Below are 18350 nucleotides of genomic sequence, written 5' to 3'. Positions count from 1 at the left end.
TACTTGTTAAGATTCATTAATCTTTCTGCCTTAAATATCAGTGAATTTTTCTGGCAAATGTTCTCACCTTTTTTAGTTTTTTATTCTTATTAGTTTTAATTCTTTCAATTTTTTAGGTTTTATTAAAATATTATTCGTTTGTCTTTTGTTTCTCCTTAAATGAGACAATTTTTGATATTCAGTAAGAGTATAGCAATATAAAACAAAATGGGTTATTCCGTTTCAAATCAAAAAAATTTCGGAAACATCCCTGGCTCAGATTTTTGATTTTGTTAATATATTTTCTGTATAAAGAAAAACATAAATAGTGATGAAAAAGCCTAAATATTAAATGTCACAGATGTATATTTACTGAGTAATCCACTATTTTATAGAGGGGGGTCAAAATGACCATTTTCATCTGAGATTTGGAGCCAAATTAGAGGGGTGTAAAAATGACTTTAGAAAGATGGCAGCATCATTATTTTATTTTTACACAGAGATTGGTAGGTCTATTAGTAAAATCTGTTGACTTTAGCAATCTTTGTTTCATTATATGCCAACGGTGACTGTTCAAAAATGGCAAAAAGCACTTCTTGATTAAAGAAGTATTAAAGATATCTTAATATCCTTTTAAATTCTGGTTCTTAACTAACTTTCCTTTTGGTATCTTCATTTTAAAGGCTCTCGATGGTTCAATCCCAGAGATATGGACATGTTAATGTGGCTCCATGAGTAAATTGGTAAATTGTACACATTTTCAAGTCAAAAACCAAATATGGGTCACTTATCACACAGCTGATACTTAGAGGAATGCCTGAAGAATAAATAATGTTTAAACTAGAAATGTATCTTGTTTCCCTCTATCAAAAGAATTGCATAAAACAAAACTCTCTGAGTACCAAAACTCCACTGAAAAATGGTTAAGTTGAGGAACATTAACTTGCTAAATACACAAAAGTGTATTTATAGAATCTATATTTGAATCAGTTTTAGGGATATTTGGAAGATGCGATTTGGAAGATGCATTTTAACAGCTTCTGAAGCTACCAAGAGTTCAAATATGCAGTTATTTGTTCTACTGATATTCCTCTGTAAAAGAAAAAAGCATCAGCTGTATGCAAAGTGACCCACATTTGGTTTTTGACTATTGAAAATGTGTACAATTTACCAATTTACTCATGGATCCACATTAAGATCTCCATATCTCTGGGATTGAGCCATCGAGGGCCTTTAAAATGAAGATACCAACGGAAAGTTAGTAAAGAACTAGAATCTAAAAGGATATTAAGATATCTTTAATACTTCTTGAGTTACAGGCATGCAAACTTGAGGCAAAAAAACACAAGAAGTGCTTTTTGCCATTTTTGAACTGTCACTGTTGGCATATAATGAAACAAAGATTGCGAAAGTCAACAGATTTTACTAATAGACCTACCAATCTCTGTGTAAAAATAAAATAATGATGCTGCCGTCTTTCTAAAGTCATTTTTACACCCCTCCAAATCTCAGGAGAAAACTGTCATTTTGACCCCCCTTCACAAAACAGTGGATTATTCAGTACATATACATCTGTGACATTTAATATTTTTGCTTCATCACTATTTATGTTTGTCTTCCTACAGAAAAAAATAGTAACAAAATCAAAAATTTGAGCTGGGGACCCTCTGGTTGAATTGACACGGAAGGACCTATATGTGGTTTGCATAGCTCAGATGATTTGGCCTTAGAAGAATATGATTAGAAATGTTTTTTAATCAGATTTTTTTTTTTTTTTTTTGGTCTTCAAAGCAGAGACCTAATCATGACCACATTCACAAAACAAACGTGTTGTTGAGTTGTTCATTGGCCTCCTGGTGGTAAAGGGCTGATTATGTTTGGTTTGGGTGTGATGAGCAGACTAGCATCCGAGCGTGGTGTTTTGATTTCCATGGTCATTTTGATGGTGGGAGAGTATGACGGGTCACATGTCCACCTCTTCTCCCATCATGTGTCCTGCTCTCACATTATTTAAACCAGTGAAACCGCAAAAATGAAATAATGTACAAGATGCTACGGTTAACATGGAGTGCTGTCACTCTGATGTACCTGTTTGTTTGCCACAACGCATGTGCCTGGAACGTGACGCTAAAATGCATGGAGGACACAACAACGTTCCTTAAGGAATTACAGAAAGAAACTCCAAGCAAATATGCAGTCTTGAGTAAGTAATAATGCCAGACTTTTACTGAAGCATAATTTTTAAACCTCTACCTGAATAGGGGTCATGTTTTCAGGTTGAGCTTTGCTTTTTATTCCCAGAATCATATTGTAGATCAGAGGAAATTGTTGCGCTCTCAATTGACAAAAAGTTCCTTTTCCTTCAGGTGCGTAGAGCCAAGAAAATACTTGAGCCAAACAGAAAAAAATAGCTGATCGCACACTGAATCCAATAAAGACTGAAGAGGTCTAGAAATACATTTATTTTATAAATTGCATGGTGCAAAAAATGCACCATGCAATTTATAAAATAAATTTTGTATTTCTATTTTTTCTGTTTTATTCCCAGAATCATGTAACACTGTTATCAGTCATTTTTATTTAACAATATTAATATTATTTGAAATATTATTTAGAATATCTTAGAACTATTTATTTATTTATTTTTGATATTATGTATAATTTTATTTTTATATAATGTTATATAAAATGTCTATTTTTATTTTTTATTACTTTTATTATTATTATTACCAATATCAATTTATAATATTTCTCACATTTAAAATATCTTTGAGCTGTTAATTTTCAATATTATTTCAATATATATATATATATATTTATATAAATATATGTATATATATATATATATATATATATATATATATATACATATATATATATATAGTATTTTATATTTAGATTATCATATTATGTTCATAATTTTTTATCTTTATCAGTTATTTTTGCATTATTATTATTTTATCAATTATTTATAATATTTGAAACATTTAAAATATCGTAGTGCTATTTATTTTTAATATTAGCTATTTTATTATTTTATTTTTTAGATTTCTTTTTTAGAATATTTTTTATTTTTTTTTGTTTTCCAATATTTTTTCCCCATGTGTTTTTGAGACTTTATGCAGTTGCTAGGTTGGTCTGGGTGGTTGCTAGGGTGTTGCTTGGATGATATGGTGTTCTGGCCTGGGTGGTTGCTAGGGCATTGCTATGCAGTTATTGTTGTTATTATTGTTATTATTATTATTTAATAGATTTTTTTTTATCCATTATTGATTTATAATATTTGAAGCATTTAAAATATCGTAGAGCTACTTATTGTTCATATAATGTATCCTATTTTTTTTCTTTCTTTTCTTTATCAATCTTTTCTTTTTCTTTTATTTTATCCATTTGTTTTATATATATATATATATATATACGTATATATATATATATATACGTGAACATAGTATGGTGTGATTGTTTTTCATGTCTTCTGTCCTGCTCCACTTGTTGTTGTAGTGTATGATGCGTTTGGTAAGATTGGCAGTGATGTTGTGGGAGGGAACGTGAACCGACCCGGATCTCTGAGAGAGTGTCTGTCCGTGGAGGGCCCAGAGTTCAGGGGACAGTACTGCCAGGTGTTCCTCAAACAGGTACATTCACACAAACCATGCAAATGCACAATATATACACCTCAGTTCACTAAGAAAAAATATTTTATAATATTGCATATTTTGTATTATAAGTGTGTCATGTATCATGCCAGTGTGTGAAACAAATATTGCAATTTGATTAAACAACCTGATACGGTCTCGAATTGAGATGAAAGAGCGATTGTTGGTGATATTTTTCTGTTATGCAGGATAGGGTGGAGTACTTTGTGGGTGTTTGTGTTCCAGACTCTTGTACAGAATCAGAAGTCCAGACGCTAGTGATTTATGGTGAGTGAAATCATTGTGTCTGATTATGTCTGAAATCATTATGCTACCCTTAAAATATCTTTGTCATTGCATTAGATTAGACAAATGATTGAACTTTGATGCAAGATAATAAAAGAAGTATAGATTTAATGTGGTTCATCATTTTTGTGTGGGGCATGTATACACCTGTCTATATTTGTGTGTTTGTGTCTGCAGAGGCATTTGAACAGAAACGCATCTCTTTGCTTCCTTCTGTGCCTTCAATCTTGATGTCGGATTCCACATTGGGCATATTTATGACACAATGCTTCAGTGATTCCCCCCATCTAGACCTGTCTGCTATAGTCTGTCTGTGAGTAACACACACACACACACACACACACACACACACATTTGCTTTCAAACAAATATGCACAATATGTGGGTTTAAGCCTAGAATGGGTGTTTTATTAAACAAGCACACCTGATTGTTACTTCCAGGTTTACATTTTTAGAAGTACATTTTTTATTTGACTTTTGGTACTTGCACATGTAAGGGCCCCCTAAAGGAACATGGTGGTGGAAAAAAGAAAAAAGAAAAACATGAGATGGGAGGAAAAAATGTTTCAAAACTTTTGATCTCCCCTAAGACTTTTCATTCTCTTTCAAAACTTTTGTGTTTCACCAAGAAACTTTGTGTTCGCTCGAAAAGAACTTGAATGTTGCTAAAGTATTTTAGGACTTTTATGCAGTTGCTAGGGTGTTCTGGGTGGTTGCTAGGGCATTGCAATGAAGTTGTTAAGAAGTTTTGAGACTTTTTATGCAGCTGTGTGGTGTTCTGGGTGGTTGCTAGGGCATTGTTAGTAGGTAAATGCTAGGTTGTTCTGGGTGGCTGCTAGGGCATTGCTATGCAGTTGCTAAGGTGTTTTGAGACCTAATACAGTTGTTAGGTTGTTCTGGGTGGTTGCTAGGGCGTTGCTAGGTAGATAATAGGGGGTTATGGTTGGTTGTTAGGGCATTGCTATGCAGTTACTAAGGTGTTTTGAGACTTTTGATGCATTTGTTAGGGTGTTCTGGGTGGTTGTTAGGGCATTGCTATGCAGTTAAGGTGTTCTGAGACTATACAGATGATAGATCATTCTGGGTGGTTGCTATGGCATTGATATGCAATTGCTAAGGTGTTTTGAGACTATACAGTTAATAGGTTGTTCTGGGTGGTTGCTAGGGCGTTGCTAGGTAGATAATAGGGTGTTCTGGGTGGTTGGTAGGGCATTGATATGCAATTGCTAAGGTGTTTTGAGATTATACATTTGATAGGTTGTTTTGTGTGGTTGCTAGGGCGTTGCTAGGTAGATAATAGGGTGTTATGGTTGGTTGTTAGGGCATTGCTATGCAGTTACTAAGGTGTTTTGAAACTCGATGCAGTTGTTAGGTTGTTTTGGGTGGTTGCTAGGGCGTTGATAGGTAGATGATAGGGTGTTCTGGGTGGTTGTTAGGGCATTGCTATGCAGTTACTAAGGTTTATTGAGACTATACAGTTGATGGGTTGTTCTGGGTGGTTGCTAGGGCATTGCTAGGTAGATGATAGGGTGTTCTGGGTGGTTGTTAGGGCATTGCTATGCAGTTACTAAGGTGTTTTGAGACTTTTGATGCAGTTGTGAGGTTGTTCTGGGTGGTTGTTAGGGCATAGCTAGGTAGATGCTAGCTGTTCTGGGTGGTTGCTAAGGCACTGCTATCCAATAACTAATATTTTTTGAGACTATATGGTTGCCAGGTTGTTCTGTTTAGGTAAATGCTAGGTTGCAGTTTCTAAGGTGTTTTTGAGACTATATAAATGCTACGTTGTTCTGGTGGTTGCTAGGGTGTTTCTAGTTATATGATAAGGTGTTCTGGTGGTTGCTAGGGCATTGCTATGCAGTTACTAAGGTGTTTTGAGACTTTTGATGCAGTTGTTAGGTGGTTCTAGGTGGTTGCTAGGGTGTTCTAGGTGGATGTGATTGCAAATATAATTTTTTTTTTCTTTTCTTGAAACAAAAACATCAACAAGTGTGTAAGTAACTCTTGAACGAGTGTTTTTTGTGTCTCAGGTTTGTGTGCTGTGCATTATTGGCACTTCCTCTCATAGCTTCCATCTGTGTGGCGTTAATAAAAAGGAAAAGAATGAGAGAAGTGAGGCCAGTGGTGGGTTTTGCTCAAACCTCAAACACCAACCAATACGGCGCCGTCTTGACTAATGGCTCGGCCAATCAGAGTAAAGAATGCAGTGGTGCCCCTGATGCCACACAAACGAGGAATCAAAATGCAGAAAATGTCCAGCACGGCATCTCAAAGAGCAAGTACACACAAAGAGACTCACGTGGATACTCTTCAAACATGTGCTGATTTGACCCATTTTAATTGATTCTTTTTTCACCCTTCATGCCCTTTCCTTGCATTATTTCCCCCTTTTCCCCTCCTCTGTCCTCATATTCTCTTTTCTCAGCTGTGTTATCGTGTCTTCAGGCGCTCTCTGTGCAGAACAGCAGTCAGGGGCTACTCGCCACAGAAAGCTCTGGAAGCAGTTATTCCTCTCTGAATGGCATCCGTATCCTCAGTCTACTCTGGATCATCTCAGGTCACACCGTGCAGCTAAGTGCCTGGAGTAACCTGGGTGAGAGTTAAGGGGGAGATATCCGTATCCACGCACTACTTTGACTAAGTTTTGTCCATGTCTTTCACCTGATTTCATCAGTTTCACCCGATTTGTTTCCATGTAGATAATGATAAGAGGTGGAAGGACATGGTAGAGAAGAACCCTCTGTATGTCTTGGCCTTCAGTGGGCCCGTGTATCTAGCGGTTGACTCTTTTCTGCTGCTGGGGTAAGACCACCTTAGCAATGGCTCATGTCAAAGTTTCTTTATAAAGTGACATTGCCAACTACTGCATATGAATTATACAGCGTTTTTAATCATTTTCACTGATCTGTGTGAACGGGGATCATTGGTAACATTTTTGTCTGTACGCGAAAACGCGAAGGAAAAATGTTTCCGTTTTAAAGGGTTAGTTCACCCAACACTGAAATTTCTGTCATTAATTACTCACCCTCATGTCGTTCCAAACCCATAAAACCTTCGTTCATCTTTGGAACACAAATTAAGATATTTTTAATGAAATCCAAGAGGTTTTTATATCTCCCATAGAAAGCAACGTAATTACAACATTCAAGGTCCAGAAAAGTAGTAAAGACATCGTTAAAATAGTCAACGTGACTACAGTGGTTCAACCTTAATGTTATGAAGCGACGAGAATACTTTTTGTGTGCAAAAACAAAACAAAAATAACGAATTTATTCAACAATTTCTTCTCTCCCCTGATTCTCCTACGCAGTTTACATGACAGTGCAGGCTTCCGGGTTCTGTGTCAGAACGCCGGCTCAGCCCCGGGTATACTTCACTTTCCGTGCCCAGACATGTCTTGCGCGCAGTCGCGTCCGCGCATCTTTGAAAGTATACTAAACCACGGATACACGCGGATGTGCGGCTGGCCGCGAGCCCTCCGCATGACGAAAATTACATCATGCGGACGGTGCACGAACGTGGACGGCCGAAGTATACCCGGGGCTTTACACACCTGGCCCGAAGTTACTGTAACTTCCGGTCTGTGTTTGTTGAACAGGTCTGGTAGTAACTTTGTCAGGTTTAAGTTAAAGTTCCAAGTTCCAAGTAAAGGTTCTTTTCTTCTACTGGTAACCCAAAATAATACTGGCTAGACATAATGTGCATCCCAATTCGCACTTATGCACTATTCTATTATGTTTTTAAGTATAAATAGTGCGAGTAGTGCATTCACACAGAAAATTCCAAAAATAAAAAGTGCACCTTAAATACCCGGATGATGCACTAAATTAACGGGAAAAAAACGAAGTGTGGACACTGAATGCTGGACACTTTAGCTTTAAGCACGTTGCAGAGGGGGAGGGGCTATCGGACTCCGATGTTGAATGACAAAATAAACTTATAAAATTCATACACTACATGGGTGAGTACATAGTGCATAAGTACATAGTGTATAAGTGCATAGTGTATAGTGCATCATTTGGGACGCAACTATAGTTTTAACTTGTTAGCTAATGTAATTTACTTGTTATTTATTTTGCTTGTTATCTAAATAATCTACTTTAGAGTGACTCTGTTGTTATTGATTCTTTGTGGAAATCTAGCGGAAGTTAAGTTTACGCCACAAAACGTTTGTTTGAATCCGTCTATTGACCAACACATGAGCAGCATGACGCATGCGTGTGATGCAGGAGGCCGGCCAATACTGAGTCGGCATTCTGAGACAGTTTATATGGTTGCTAGAGCGTTGCTATGCAATTACGAAGATGTTTTGAGGCTTGTTTTGAGGGGTTGCTGTGTCCAACCAAAACGTTTTCCCCCCAAGGCTGATGTATTATTGCAATTGTTTTCAATGGAAGCGCCGCTTTTTTTATAAAATGCAAACCGCGTGACGAGGTATTTCACACAGCGTTTTTACCGGTCGCCGAGAGTCGAAAAATGTCCAACTTTGGGTAAAATGCAGCGCTCATCACTGTCACTTTTTACCCAGCCGTCCAATTACAGTGGAGGAGGGGCGGGACAAATACAACACCGACCAGTCATCACATTCTGCTTGTGTAACGATAACAAATGACCATATGCAAACGACAACCACATCTCTTCATCCAAAACGAGTGCCAGAACAAGTACGTTACATTGTGTCGACAAATAATAGTTCCGCGGATATTCCGTTACATTACTCTAATCTGTAAAAAAAAAAAAAAAAAAAAAATCGCTAAAAAACGGTTTGTGGACACAAGACCTAAATCGAGAAAAGCTGTTGCCAATATGGCAATTATGTATTTTCCCATTGGAAATTATGAGAATTATTGGAAATTAAGTAATGGCATAATTTTTATTTATTTATTTGCATTTGTTTTTAAATAATATGCTTGTATTTATTCATGAATAAAAGTTGTGATTTATGTTTCAGAAAAATAAATGCAGGTATATTGTACAGAAAATGCCCAGAATAATTGTGTACAATTGGCTTATGATAAGTAGGGTATTTATCCGTAATTTACTAAAGTATGCATAATTATTACAAGCAATTAACCCTAAACCAAACCCTATATATTAAGTACATGCAGTTAATTAATATTACTCATTACTTACTTGTGTAATTAAACTTTAATGTCACCTTAAAATAGTTTTAACCAAAACATTGTTTAACCATGTTGCTTGATATAATCTTGCTGCTTGTAAGAATAACTGGTTTATTAATATTGACAATGACTTGTTTGTTTGGTTGTGTCAGTGGTCTTCTGAGTGCCAAATCACTGCTGAACTCCATCCAGAGGTCAGATAACACGCTCAGTTTCAGTCTGGTGGCTCATTTCCTCTTCAAGCGGTTCAAGCGGTTAGTTTTATCTTCATAGCTTCCAGTCAATATTAGTTCCAGTCATATTAGTTCTACACCATTTATTTCAGGGTTGATTTTCTGATAATCATCTGCCTTTATGCTGTATGTTTCTTGCCAGGATTCAGCCTCTCCACCTCTTCATCGTGTGCCTAACCGTTGGACTCTTCTCTGTTGTTCAGAGAGGGGTGTTTTGGTTTATAGCAGAGGATGAGGTCTTCAGCTGTAAGAAATACTGGTGGTCAAACCTGCTCCTCATCAACAACCTCTTCACCATCACAGACATTGTACATCTTGATCGATCTGATCGCTTCACTTCACTTCATTGCAGCATATGTTTAAAAGTATATATGACATTATGACAACAATTTTTTTTTTTTTTTGAAGTGTGCACCCTGGACATGGTATCTCTCCATTGACTTCCAGTTCTATGCAACAACACCTTTTCTGATCTTCCTGTACAGAATGTAAGTTCAGCCCTGTATCATAAATACAGAATTTATTACCACACCACCCTTTATATCTCATGTTAGACATGTGGGTGAATTTCATGAAAACATGTCAAGATCATATTTAACCCTAAAATTTAAAGAAGAAGAAAAGAAAATGTACCTTTTTTTAAAAAGTTTTTTTTTTAGTATCATAATTACAGTAATTTGCTGATTTATTTTATTATTATTTTTATTAATTGTGATTTTCACTAGATTCTAACACAGTAAAGGCACTATAATAAATGAATAAAGTAATCTAATAAAAAATAAATTAAAAGCAGTACAACAAATTGTAAATACTTTAAAATAATTTCATAGATTCGGGCACATTAAGATTTTTATTTTTATGTTTCAGAAAGAAGTCTCTTATGCTCAAGGCTGCAATTATTTGGTCAAAAATACAGTAAAAACAGTAATATTGTGAAATATTATTACAAATAACTGTTTTCTGTTTTAATACATTTTAAGATGCATTTTATTCCTGTGATGGAAAAGCTGAATTGTCAGTAGCCATAACTTACATGATCCTTCAGAAATCATTCTAATATTCTAATATTGGTACTATAAAATAAAAACAGTTGTGCTAATTAATATTTTTGTGGAAATTGTGATACGTTTTTTTTTTTTTCAAAAAGTTCAAAATAAAAGCATTTATTTGAAATAGAAATCTTTTGTAACTTTATAAATGTCTTTACTGTCACTTATGATCAATTTAATACATCCTTGCTGATTAAAAGTATTAATTTTCAATGAGATTTTAAAAAGGACAAGATTTTTCTCATTACAGTAATGAGAATGCAATGCAAACCATCTTAATAGTTCTAAAAATTGGCTTTGTTGTCTTTAAACAAACCATTATTTCTCATTTTTCTTGACAGATTTTGTGAGATTCACCCATGTGAAGGTTGCCAGTTGTTTCTAGGTCATAATCAACAGCTCTTTGCTTATTTCCAGGAACAAAAGTGTGCTTGTCGTTGTGTCGTCGGTTCTCCTAATGCTCTCCAGTGTAACAGGAGCCCTGATCACTGGTTTCCTGCATCTCCCTGTGCACCAGCCAACCACATTGTAAGAGATCTTCTTTTATTTCATCACTGAGAAAACACTCCCAATGAGATGAAATCGCATTTTTAAAATGCTGATTATGGCCTCTAGCAGCTGCCAATGCAATGCAGAGTCAGTTTGAGTCAGATTTTTGTTCCCTTAAAGGATTAGTTCACTTTAAAATGAAAATTACCCCAAGCTTTACTCACCCTCAAGCCATCCTAGGTCTATATGTCTTTCTTCTTTCTGATGAACACAATCGGAGTTATATTAATAAATATCCTGAAGCATCCAAGCTTTATAATGGCAGTGAACGGGAAACAACGAGTATGAAGCTTAAGAAAGTGCCTCCATCCATCATAAACGTACTCCACAAGGCTCCGGGAGGTTAATAAAGGCCTTCTTCTTTATTATAAAAAATCCATATTTAACAAGTTATAAAGTAAAATATCTAGCTTCCGCCAGAGCACCTTCCATATTCAAATTACAAAAAAAAAAAAAAAAGAATAACTGACGGGACAAATTTAGATTTTTAAATGAAATCTGAGAGATTTCTGTCCCTTCACTGACACCCCACAACTACCACTTTGTCACTTAAAAAAGTTCGTAAAGATCGTAAAAATAATCCATATGAATTGAGTGGTTTAGTCCACATTTTCTGAAAAGACACGATCACTCTATATGATGAACAGATTTAATTTAGGCTTTTATTCACATATAAATATTGATCAGCAAACATAAACAGAAGCTCAACCGTGCTTGTTTTGACGCGCCTCATTGGTTCATATGGAAGCTCAAACATGCTGCGTAACACACGAGAATGAACCTCATTGGTTTTCGCACATCAAGCAAGTATGTTTGAGCTTCAGTTTACCATAACTGATATGTGCGTTGATGAATGTTTATATGTGAATAAATCTGTTCTTCAGAAAATTTGGACTAAGCCGCTCAATTCATATGGATTAGTTTTACGATCTCTTTATGAACTTTTTGAAGCGTCAAAGTGGTAGTTGCGTGGACTGTTAATGGAGGAATGAAAATCTCTCAGATTTCATTAAAAATATCTTCATTTTCAAGTTTTAAACGTTTGGAACAACAGGGTAAGTAAATGATGACAGAATTTTCATAGTCGGGTGAACTAACCCTTTAAATGTTACCTAATTGTTTTAAATTGCTTTTTAAGCAATTTATATTCATTGATATTCTGTACTGGTTGGCTTGTTTTCAGGACATATGAAAGCTACTTTCAATATTACTACAACAAACCCTACACAAGATATGGGCCGTATCTGCTGGGCATTCTTGCTGGAATATACATGACAACCAAGAAAGAGACACTTATAAAACAACAGGCAATGTCTTTAATACTTTTTATTGAGTCTCAGTATTCGTTTTTACATCAAAAATGAGTTTTCTTCAAATAACAGATCATTTTTTCTATGTGACAGTGGCAGGTAGCCATAGGTTGGCTCTGCTCCTTGTCAGTCATGGCCCTGTTAGTGGGATTGGCCTATGTGCTGAGAGAAGTCCCGCCTTATCCATCCCTTCCTCATGCTGTTTATCAAGGGATGCACCGCTCGCTTTGGGCCCTGGCTCTGGTCTGGATCATCCTGGCCTGTGAGGAAGGACACGGAGGTAACAATAAGAGCTTTGAAAACTCAAACTGTAGTAAAAATGATAAATAAGGCATAACGTACAGTCAAGCTAATTATTATCGCAAAAAACCAAACAGAAAGGGACTTGTAGGGGTTTATTTCTGTGGCTGACCGTACATTATACTCATTAATACATGGCTGCTACTAAATAAATTAACATTGATTTGAATTGAAATTATTTTAAGTGAGAGGAAAGAGACTAAATTGCAATATGAGGCATGAAACCAGCTGTGTAATAATAACAAATCATTTTAATAAGCACCTTTCAACCATAATTAAATAACTGTCAGCACAATAAAAATGCATGTAAGTGGTGTCTGTTTAAACGTACCTAAATATTTATCTGTCTGCACAGGGTTTGTGGATAAAATTCTGTCTTTAGGCCTGTGGGCTCCTCTGTCTAACATCAGCTTTGCCTGTTATCTGATCCACCCCATCATTATTATACTGTACAATGGCAAACAAGAGACAACCATGCACTACACAGACTTCAACTTTGTAAGTATTCTCTTCAAATCAATGCAAATGAGAATTTGCAGGACAGTTACACTATTTAGTTAAGGTATTTCACATCAAATTGCAAGTGGATGTATAGTACACTATCCAATTACCCAACAAATGGATCAATTAAGCTCACTTTATATATATATATATATATATATATATTTATATATATATAAATTAATAAATGCTGTAGAAGCATTGTTCATTGTTAGTTCATGTCAGCAAATGAAACCTTATTGTAAAGTGTTACCATTTTTTAAAAGGGGCTAAATGTAGAATTCAGAAACTCTTGTTATTAGAGACACCGGTGGCCGTTAAGTGAACTGCAGCCAGCAACTCATTGCTCGTGCTTGCGCTCGTGCACATGCTCCATAGTGACGCGAGTGACCCTTTGCCAAAACAGTGACTGAACATGATTCATCGACATAATTTCGACAGATGTGCTTAATTAAAATTACAATGTTATGATAGTTTCCTTTGGATATTCCCGGCAAAACCGTCCGGAGTCCTCATAAAAATCAGTCTACTACAGGCTACAAGTTTGTTACAAGCTGTTAACACATTGGCAATAAAAAAGCGATTAATACACGAAAATTCTTACATGTAGCTAATTTAATGTTTTTGAAAAGTGTCTCTTATGCTCACCAAGGCTGCATTTATTTGATCAAAAATACAGTAAAATCTAATATCGTGAAAGTTATTCCTTTTATGACAAAGCCGAATTTTCAGCATCATTAGGCCTACTCCCGTCTTCAGTGTCACATTTCTTATTATTAACAATGCTGAAAACAATTGTTCTGCTTCATGTTTTTGTGGAAACTGATGCATTTTTTCCAGGATTCTTTGATAAATAGAAAGTAAAGTTGGGAATGGAAATCTTTTGCAACACTGTAAATGTTACTGTCACTTTTGATCAAGTCAAGTCATGGTGAACTGTTCATTCATTCTGGATGCTATTTTTAATTAGCATTTTGTCTTCCTTTCTCTCATTTTCTGTCCTCAGTTCTACCTGTTTCTGGGTCATCTGCTGTTGACAATCCCTATAGGTTACGCGTTAACTGTGCTAATTGAAAAGCCGTATCTCTTCCTGTCAAAACGATAAGTCCTGCTTCATTCCCTCAAAACTGGAAGGTGAAGAGAAGATTTACCTTTATATATATTTAAGAAACAAGAGAAGATTTAAGTGCAGTATATTCATTTATTTCCCTTGTACCTCATTTCATTCTGTGAAAGCTGTTGATTAGTTTATAAACATGTTAGAGAGCTTTGGTGTTGTTATTTGAATGCATAAAATAAATGATAGCCTATATTGATGTACAGAATTAATAGATGAATTAAGTCCAATGCAGTAGTGTATGTTGTCATATAGTTACACTGTTTTTTTTTTTAGTAATGTAAAAGTGACTCACAGAGAGTAAAAACAATGTACTGTGATGGTACCATGGTATAATGACGCACACAACACCTCTACACTCCCGATTTCTCTCAAAAAAAGGACAGGAGAGGTGCCAGTCAATAAATGGGAAAACGAAGTAACTTGTGTTACTTATTTGAAAAAGTAACTCAGATATTTTGTTGTAATTTTAAAAGTAATGCGTTACTTTACTAGTTACTTGAAAAAAAGTAATCCGATTACATAACTCAAGTTACTTGTAATGCATACTGTTTTTGCATACTGTGTAGCAGGGAAGTATTCATATTATGATGCAGGAAATGTCTCCGCTGCATAAGTGAAATGACGTCTACATGAAATGAGCTGATGTCATGGTCAAGCATGAGTACCTCAAGTGTGAGCAGTTCAAGACAATAAAACACTGACCAGACGTCAGCATCTGAAGTGCAGTTGAGGCGACCACATCTTAATAGCAGGAAGTGAAAGATGAGTCATTTAACAATCCATCATTGTAAACAAAAAAAAAAAAAAAAAATCACGAAATCATCCCATTAGTCAATTCAGAAAAGAAAGCTTGCTAGAAAAAACACATAACTCATATATATATATATATATATATATTTTTTTTTTTTTTTCAAATATATATTTAGAAATATTTCTGAACAAACATGTTATGTTCCCACCTGAGTGCCTGCTGTAATCAGGTAAGCCACAACATCTGAATCATATTAGGACAATTAACATCAACATTTAAAAGAAAATGAAACCGAAGCATCATTTAGTAATGCACTCATTTATTTTAAGTTTTTATTTTTTAATGGTGATTCTCATTAGATTCTAACACAGTAAATGTACTATAATCAAAATAAAGTACAGTATATAACCCACTTGTGTGCCCACTGTAATCAGGCAAGCCACAACATCTGAATCATATGAAGACAATCAACATCAAGTGGTCAATCAACTCTTCAAGAGGCCAGTTAGCTATTTGACAACTTAGAAATTACAGAACTACTTTAAAACTTCATGCAACTCATTTTGACTTTTTGTGTAATAAGGTCAAGCTCAAATTAAAGGATTGCAATAACTCTAACTTAACACCAACTTAATGCACAGTATACGATAGACTACTGCCTAATACAGTTTAAAAAATAGAAAGTAATGGAAGCAATAAAACTCAATTCACTGAAAACTTCCATTTTAATCTAATTAATATTTGCAAAACTGTGTGTTAAAACGTTTTTAAAAAATTGCAGGTCCAATAAAGCAGTCAAATGCATTGCAGTGTGGGACACAGTATTCCAGTAAGCATGCTTTTTGTTTTTTCTTCTTTTTTAGTATGCTCTGTTTGAGTATATGATTCATTTTGGCAAATGTAGGAGGTCATCCAGGAATTACGGGAACAGAAAATTCACACATTGTGCACAACATATGCTGCACACTATATACAGTACTGTATGTAGTCTCGCATAGCCAGACCTTCAGACTGACGGCAGAAGGTCTGGACTCTATCGCAGCTTTCATTGGCCAAGGATTGCCCAAGGGGACGTTTGACTGACATGTAACGCAACCAATCACAGTTCGCTTTGTTCCGCGTCGTGTTTAGGGGTGTGAAAATGTAAAGTCGATGTCCCTACGATAACAGACCGGTGTGTATCTAATAAATTATTCATTTAAGAACGTTGTGTAAGTTTACTGCAACAATGGAACTGCAAACTTTACATATTTTTGAAAATCCAGCGCTTAGTTGATCCTGGAACACGCTCGTTGCCACGGTTGTAAACATGACGGCTTTCTTCTTCCATGAGGGGGTTTTAGGAGGACCGTTAAATAACGCGACACACACGTCTCCCGGACATCCTGTAGAATTCAACCAACCAGATGACGACTTCGAAAATCCTGAAGTGTTTCCAGTTAAGTGTGCCGTATGCGTCAGTTCAGTCAACGGTCCGTGGGCGTGTCGTCTGAGGCTGACACCGTGTAGTATGTAGCAAGCTTTTTTGTTTAGCCTACTATACTGCTAGTAGCTACTTAGTCCATAATAATGCCTGCGTTGTGGGAAAAAAACCCTTTTGTTTCTTAGTTTATTTTCAACGTTTCTTGTTTTGATTTGGGCAAATTTGTTTAACTCATAGTTAACAAATATCTTTTTAGAAATATTTCTGAACAAACACATTACGTTTCCATGTTTTATGGGGACTTTCCACAGACAATGATTTTTATACAGTACAAATTATATTATATCCCTTAACCCTAAACATACCCCTAAACCTACCCATCACAGAACACTTTCTGCAGTTTTACATTTTCAATAATTTTTAGCATGATTTATAAGCTGTTTTCCTCAGAGGTACCAAAAATGTCCCTACAAGATCAAGAATTTGTGGTATTTTGTATAACCAAAGTCCACACACGTTAAAAAAAAAAAAAAAAAAGAAAAAGAAAAGAAAAAAAAAAAAAAGCCATGTAAACCTTTACAGTCTATGGTAATAACCTGGCGGGAACTCCTGGGGACACTTATGAATGATACTCAAACAAATCAGTGAATCTGTTTCTTCGAATCGATTAATTGAAATGTATGACAGCTCGCTACAGAATTGGACTTTCCAAAGTTAAAAAGGCACATGAAAGGTAATTTGAGACTCTTAATGATTATATATGACATTTCTACAGTCAGTGAAGTGAAGGTTTATTCAGGTTAGTCGATAGAGGGAAAAAAAGCCTGACATCTATCTTTGAAAGAGTAGCCTATTTAGAACACCACGTTTATATTTAATATTTGTTATTCGATAATGTGCTTAATCTTTTCAAGAAAAAACATCTTAAATTCCGTGTAAGGTTATAATATAAAGGCTTCCTTGATAAATAACAGGTCTACAGCGCTACCTTGTGGATAAAATGAAGAATGACGTGTTTACAAAAGATGAATATGATTAAGAAACATCATCAGGATTGCATAGCCTACTACTTTTGGTCATGAAAATAACATGACTCCTACACTAAAGTATGCTTTACTGGCACTGTACTTATGACGTTAGTCTTAAGTAATCATTAGCTATTTGAGAGCTGTGAAACCGTTTTAGCAGGTGGTCTTGTCCACAGTGTAATAACTGCATGGTGACTTTATTTGTCAGAATGTCTTCCAGCTGTTGATGGATGCTTCTTAGATTAGTCTTCTTATTCAGTATCATGGATGAATTCACATATGACAAATTCAAATCAAGGTCTGGTCCAGTTAGCCCCTCTGAGTCACTTTGTCCTGACATTTTTTCATTAAAGAGTGCTTCTTTTGGGCCAGCTGGAGCGTAGTCCTGAGAATGATGTCAAAGGCTGCCCCACTTTCTGCTGAAGCCCCTCTCACCCACCTTTAACCCCCTGCTGTGCACGTATATCGCGTATGCAGTGATTCATAGGGTGCAGCAAGAAGATGCCCTGTGCAACAACACATACTAGTGAAGTTATATTTAACTGACTTTAGAAAGCTGACACTCTGGACGTTTTCCATATCTCCACTCAAGAATGCTTCAGGTTCTGTGCCAGAAGGGGACTAGATCTGTAAGCATGTGTCTGGATTGGGAATAACAACACAATTACACTAAACAAGACTGATTGCGCAGTGATTTGTGATATAACCTATTACGTTAGAGTGTAGAAGTGTTCAGGAGGAATAACAACATGGGTCATGCTGGTGCGTGTTAATATGTAGGGGAAGTGACCCAAGTATGTATATATATGACAAATATTTTTTTTCCCAACAGGGTTTGATCTCACACACACCACACGCACACTACCGTTCAAATGTTTGGGGTTGGTATTTTTAATGTTTTTGAAAGAGGTCACTTATGTTCACCAAGGTTGCATTTTTTTTTTTTTTTCAGAAATACAGTAAAAACATATTATTGTGATGTAATTTATGGCAAAGCAGAATTTTCAGCATCATTACTCCAGTGTTCAGTTTCACATGATCATTCA

General features: G+C 35.6%; 1 protein-coding gene across 1 annotated transcript; it reads left to right on the top strand.

The window, feature by feature from the left end:
- The first annotated feature begins 1916 nt into the window (after nucleotides 1-1916).
- Nucleotides 1917-14517, top strand: LOC127525369 (O-acyltransferase like protein-like). Its single transcript, XM_051917862.1, has 15 exons — nucleotides 1917-2182; nucleotides 3481-3614; nucleotides 3824-3902; nucleotides 4098-4233; nucleotides 5948-6192; nucleotides 6343-6510; nucleotides 6617-6719; nucleotides 9193-9294; nucleotides 9416-9581; nucleotides 9682-9761; nucleotides 10740-10850; nucleotides 12055-12178; nucleotides 12275-12461; nucleotides 12837-12979; nucleotides 13989-14517. Exons 1-15 carry the CDS (start codon nucleotides 2020-2022, stop codon nucleotides 14085-14087), a joined length of 2040 nt encoding a protein of 679 aa, XP_051773822.1. The 5' UTR covers nucleotides 1917-2019; the 3' UTR covers nucleotides 14088-14517.
- Nucleotides 14518-18350: the final 3833 nt, after the last annotated feature.

This window comes from Ctenopharyngodon idella, chromosome 13, assembly GCF_019924925.1.
Source record: "Ctenopharyngodon idella isolate HZGC_01 chromosome 13, HZGC01, whole genome shotgun sequence".
In the NCBI taxonomy this organism is placed as follows: domain Eukaryota; kingdom Metazoa; phylum Chordata; class Actinopteri; order Cypriniformes; family Xenocyprididae; genus Ctenopharyngodon; species Ctenopharyngodon idella.
The sequence above is the reverse complement of the archived record's forward strand: the minus strand, read 5'-3'. Positions and strand labels throughout refer to the sequence as shown.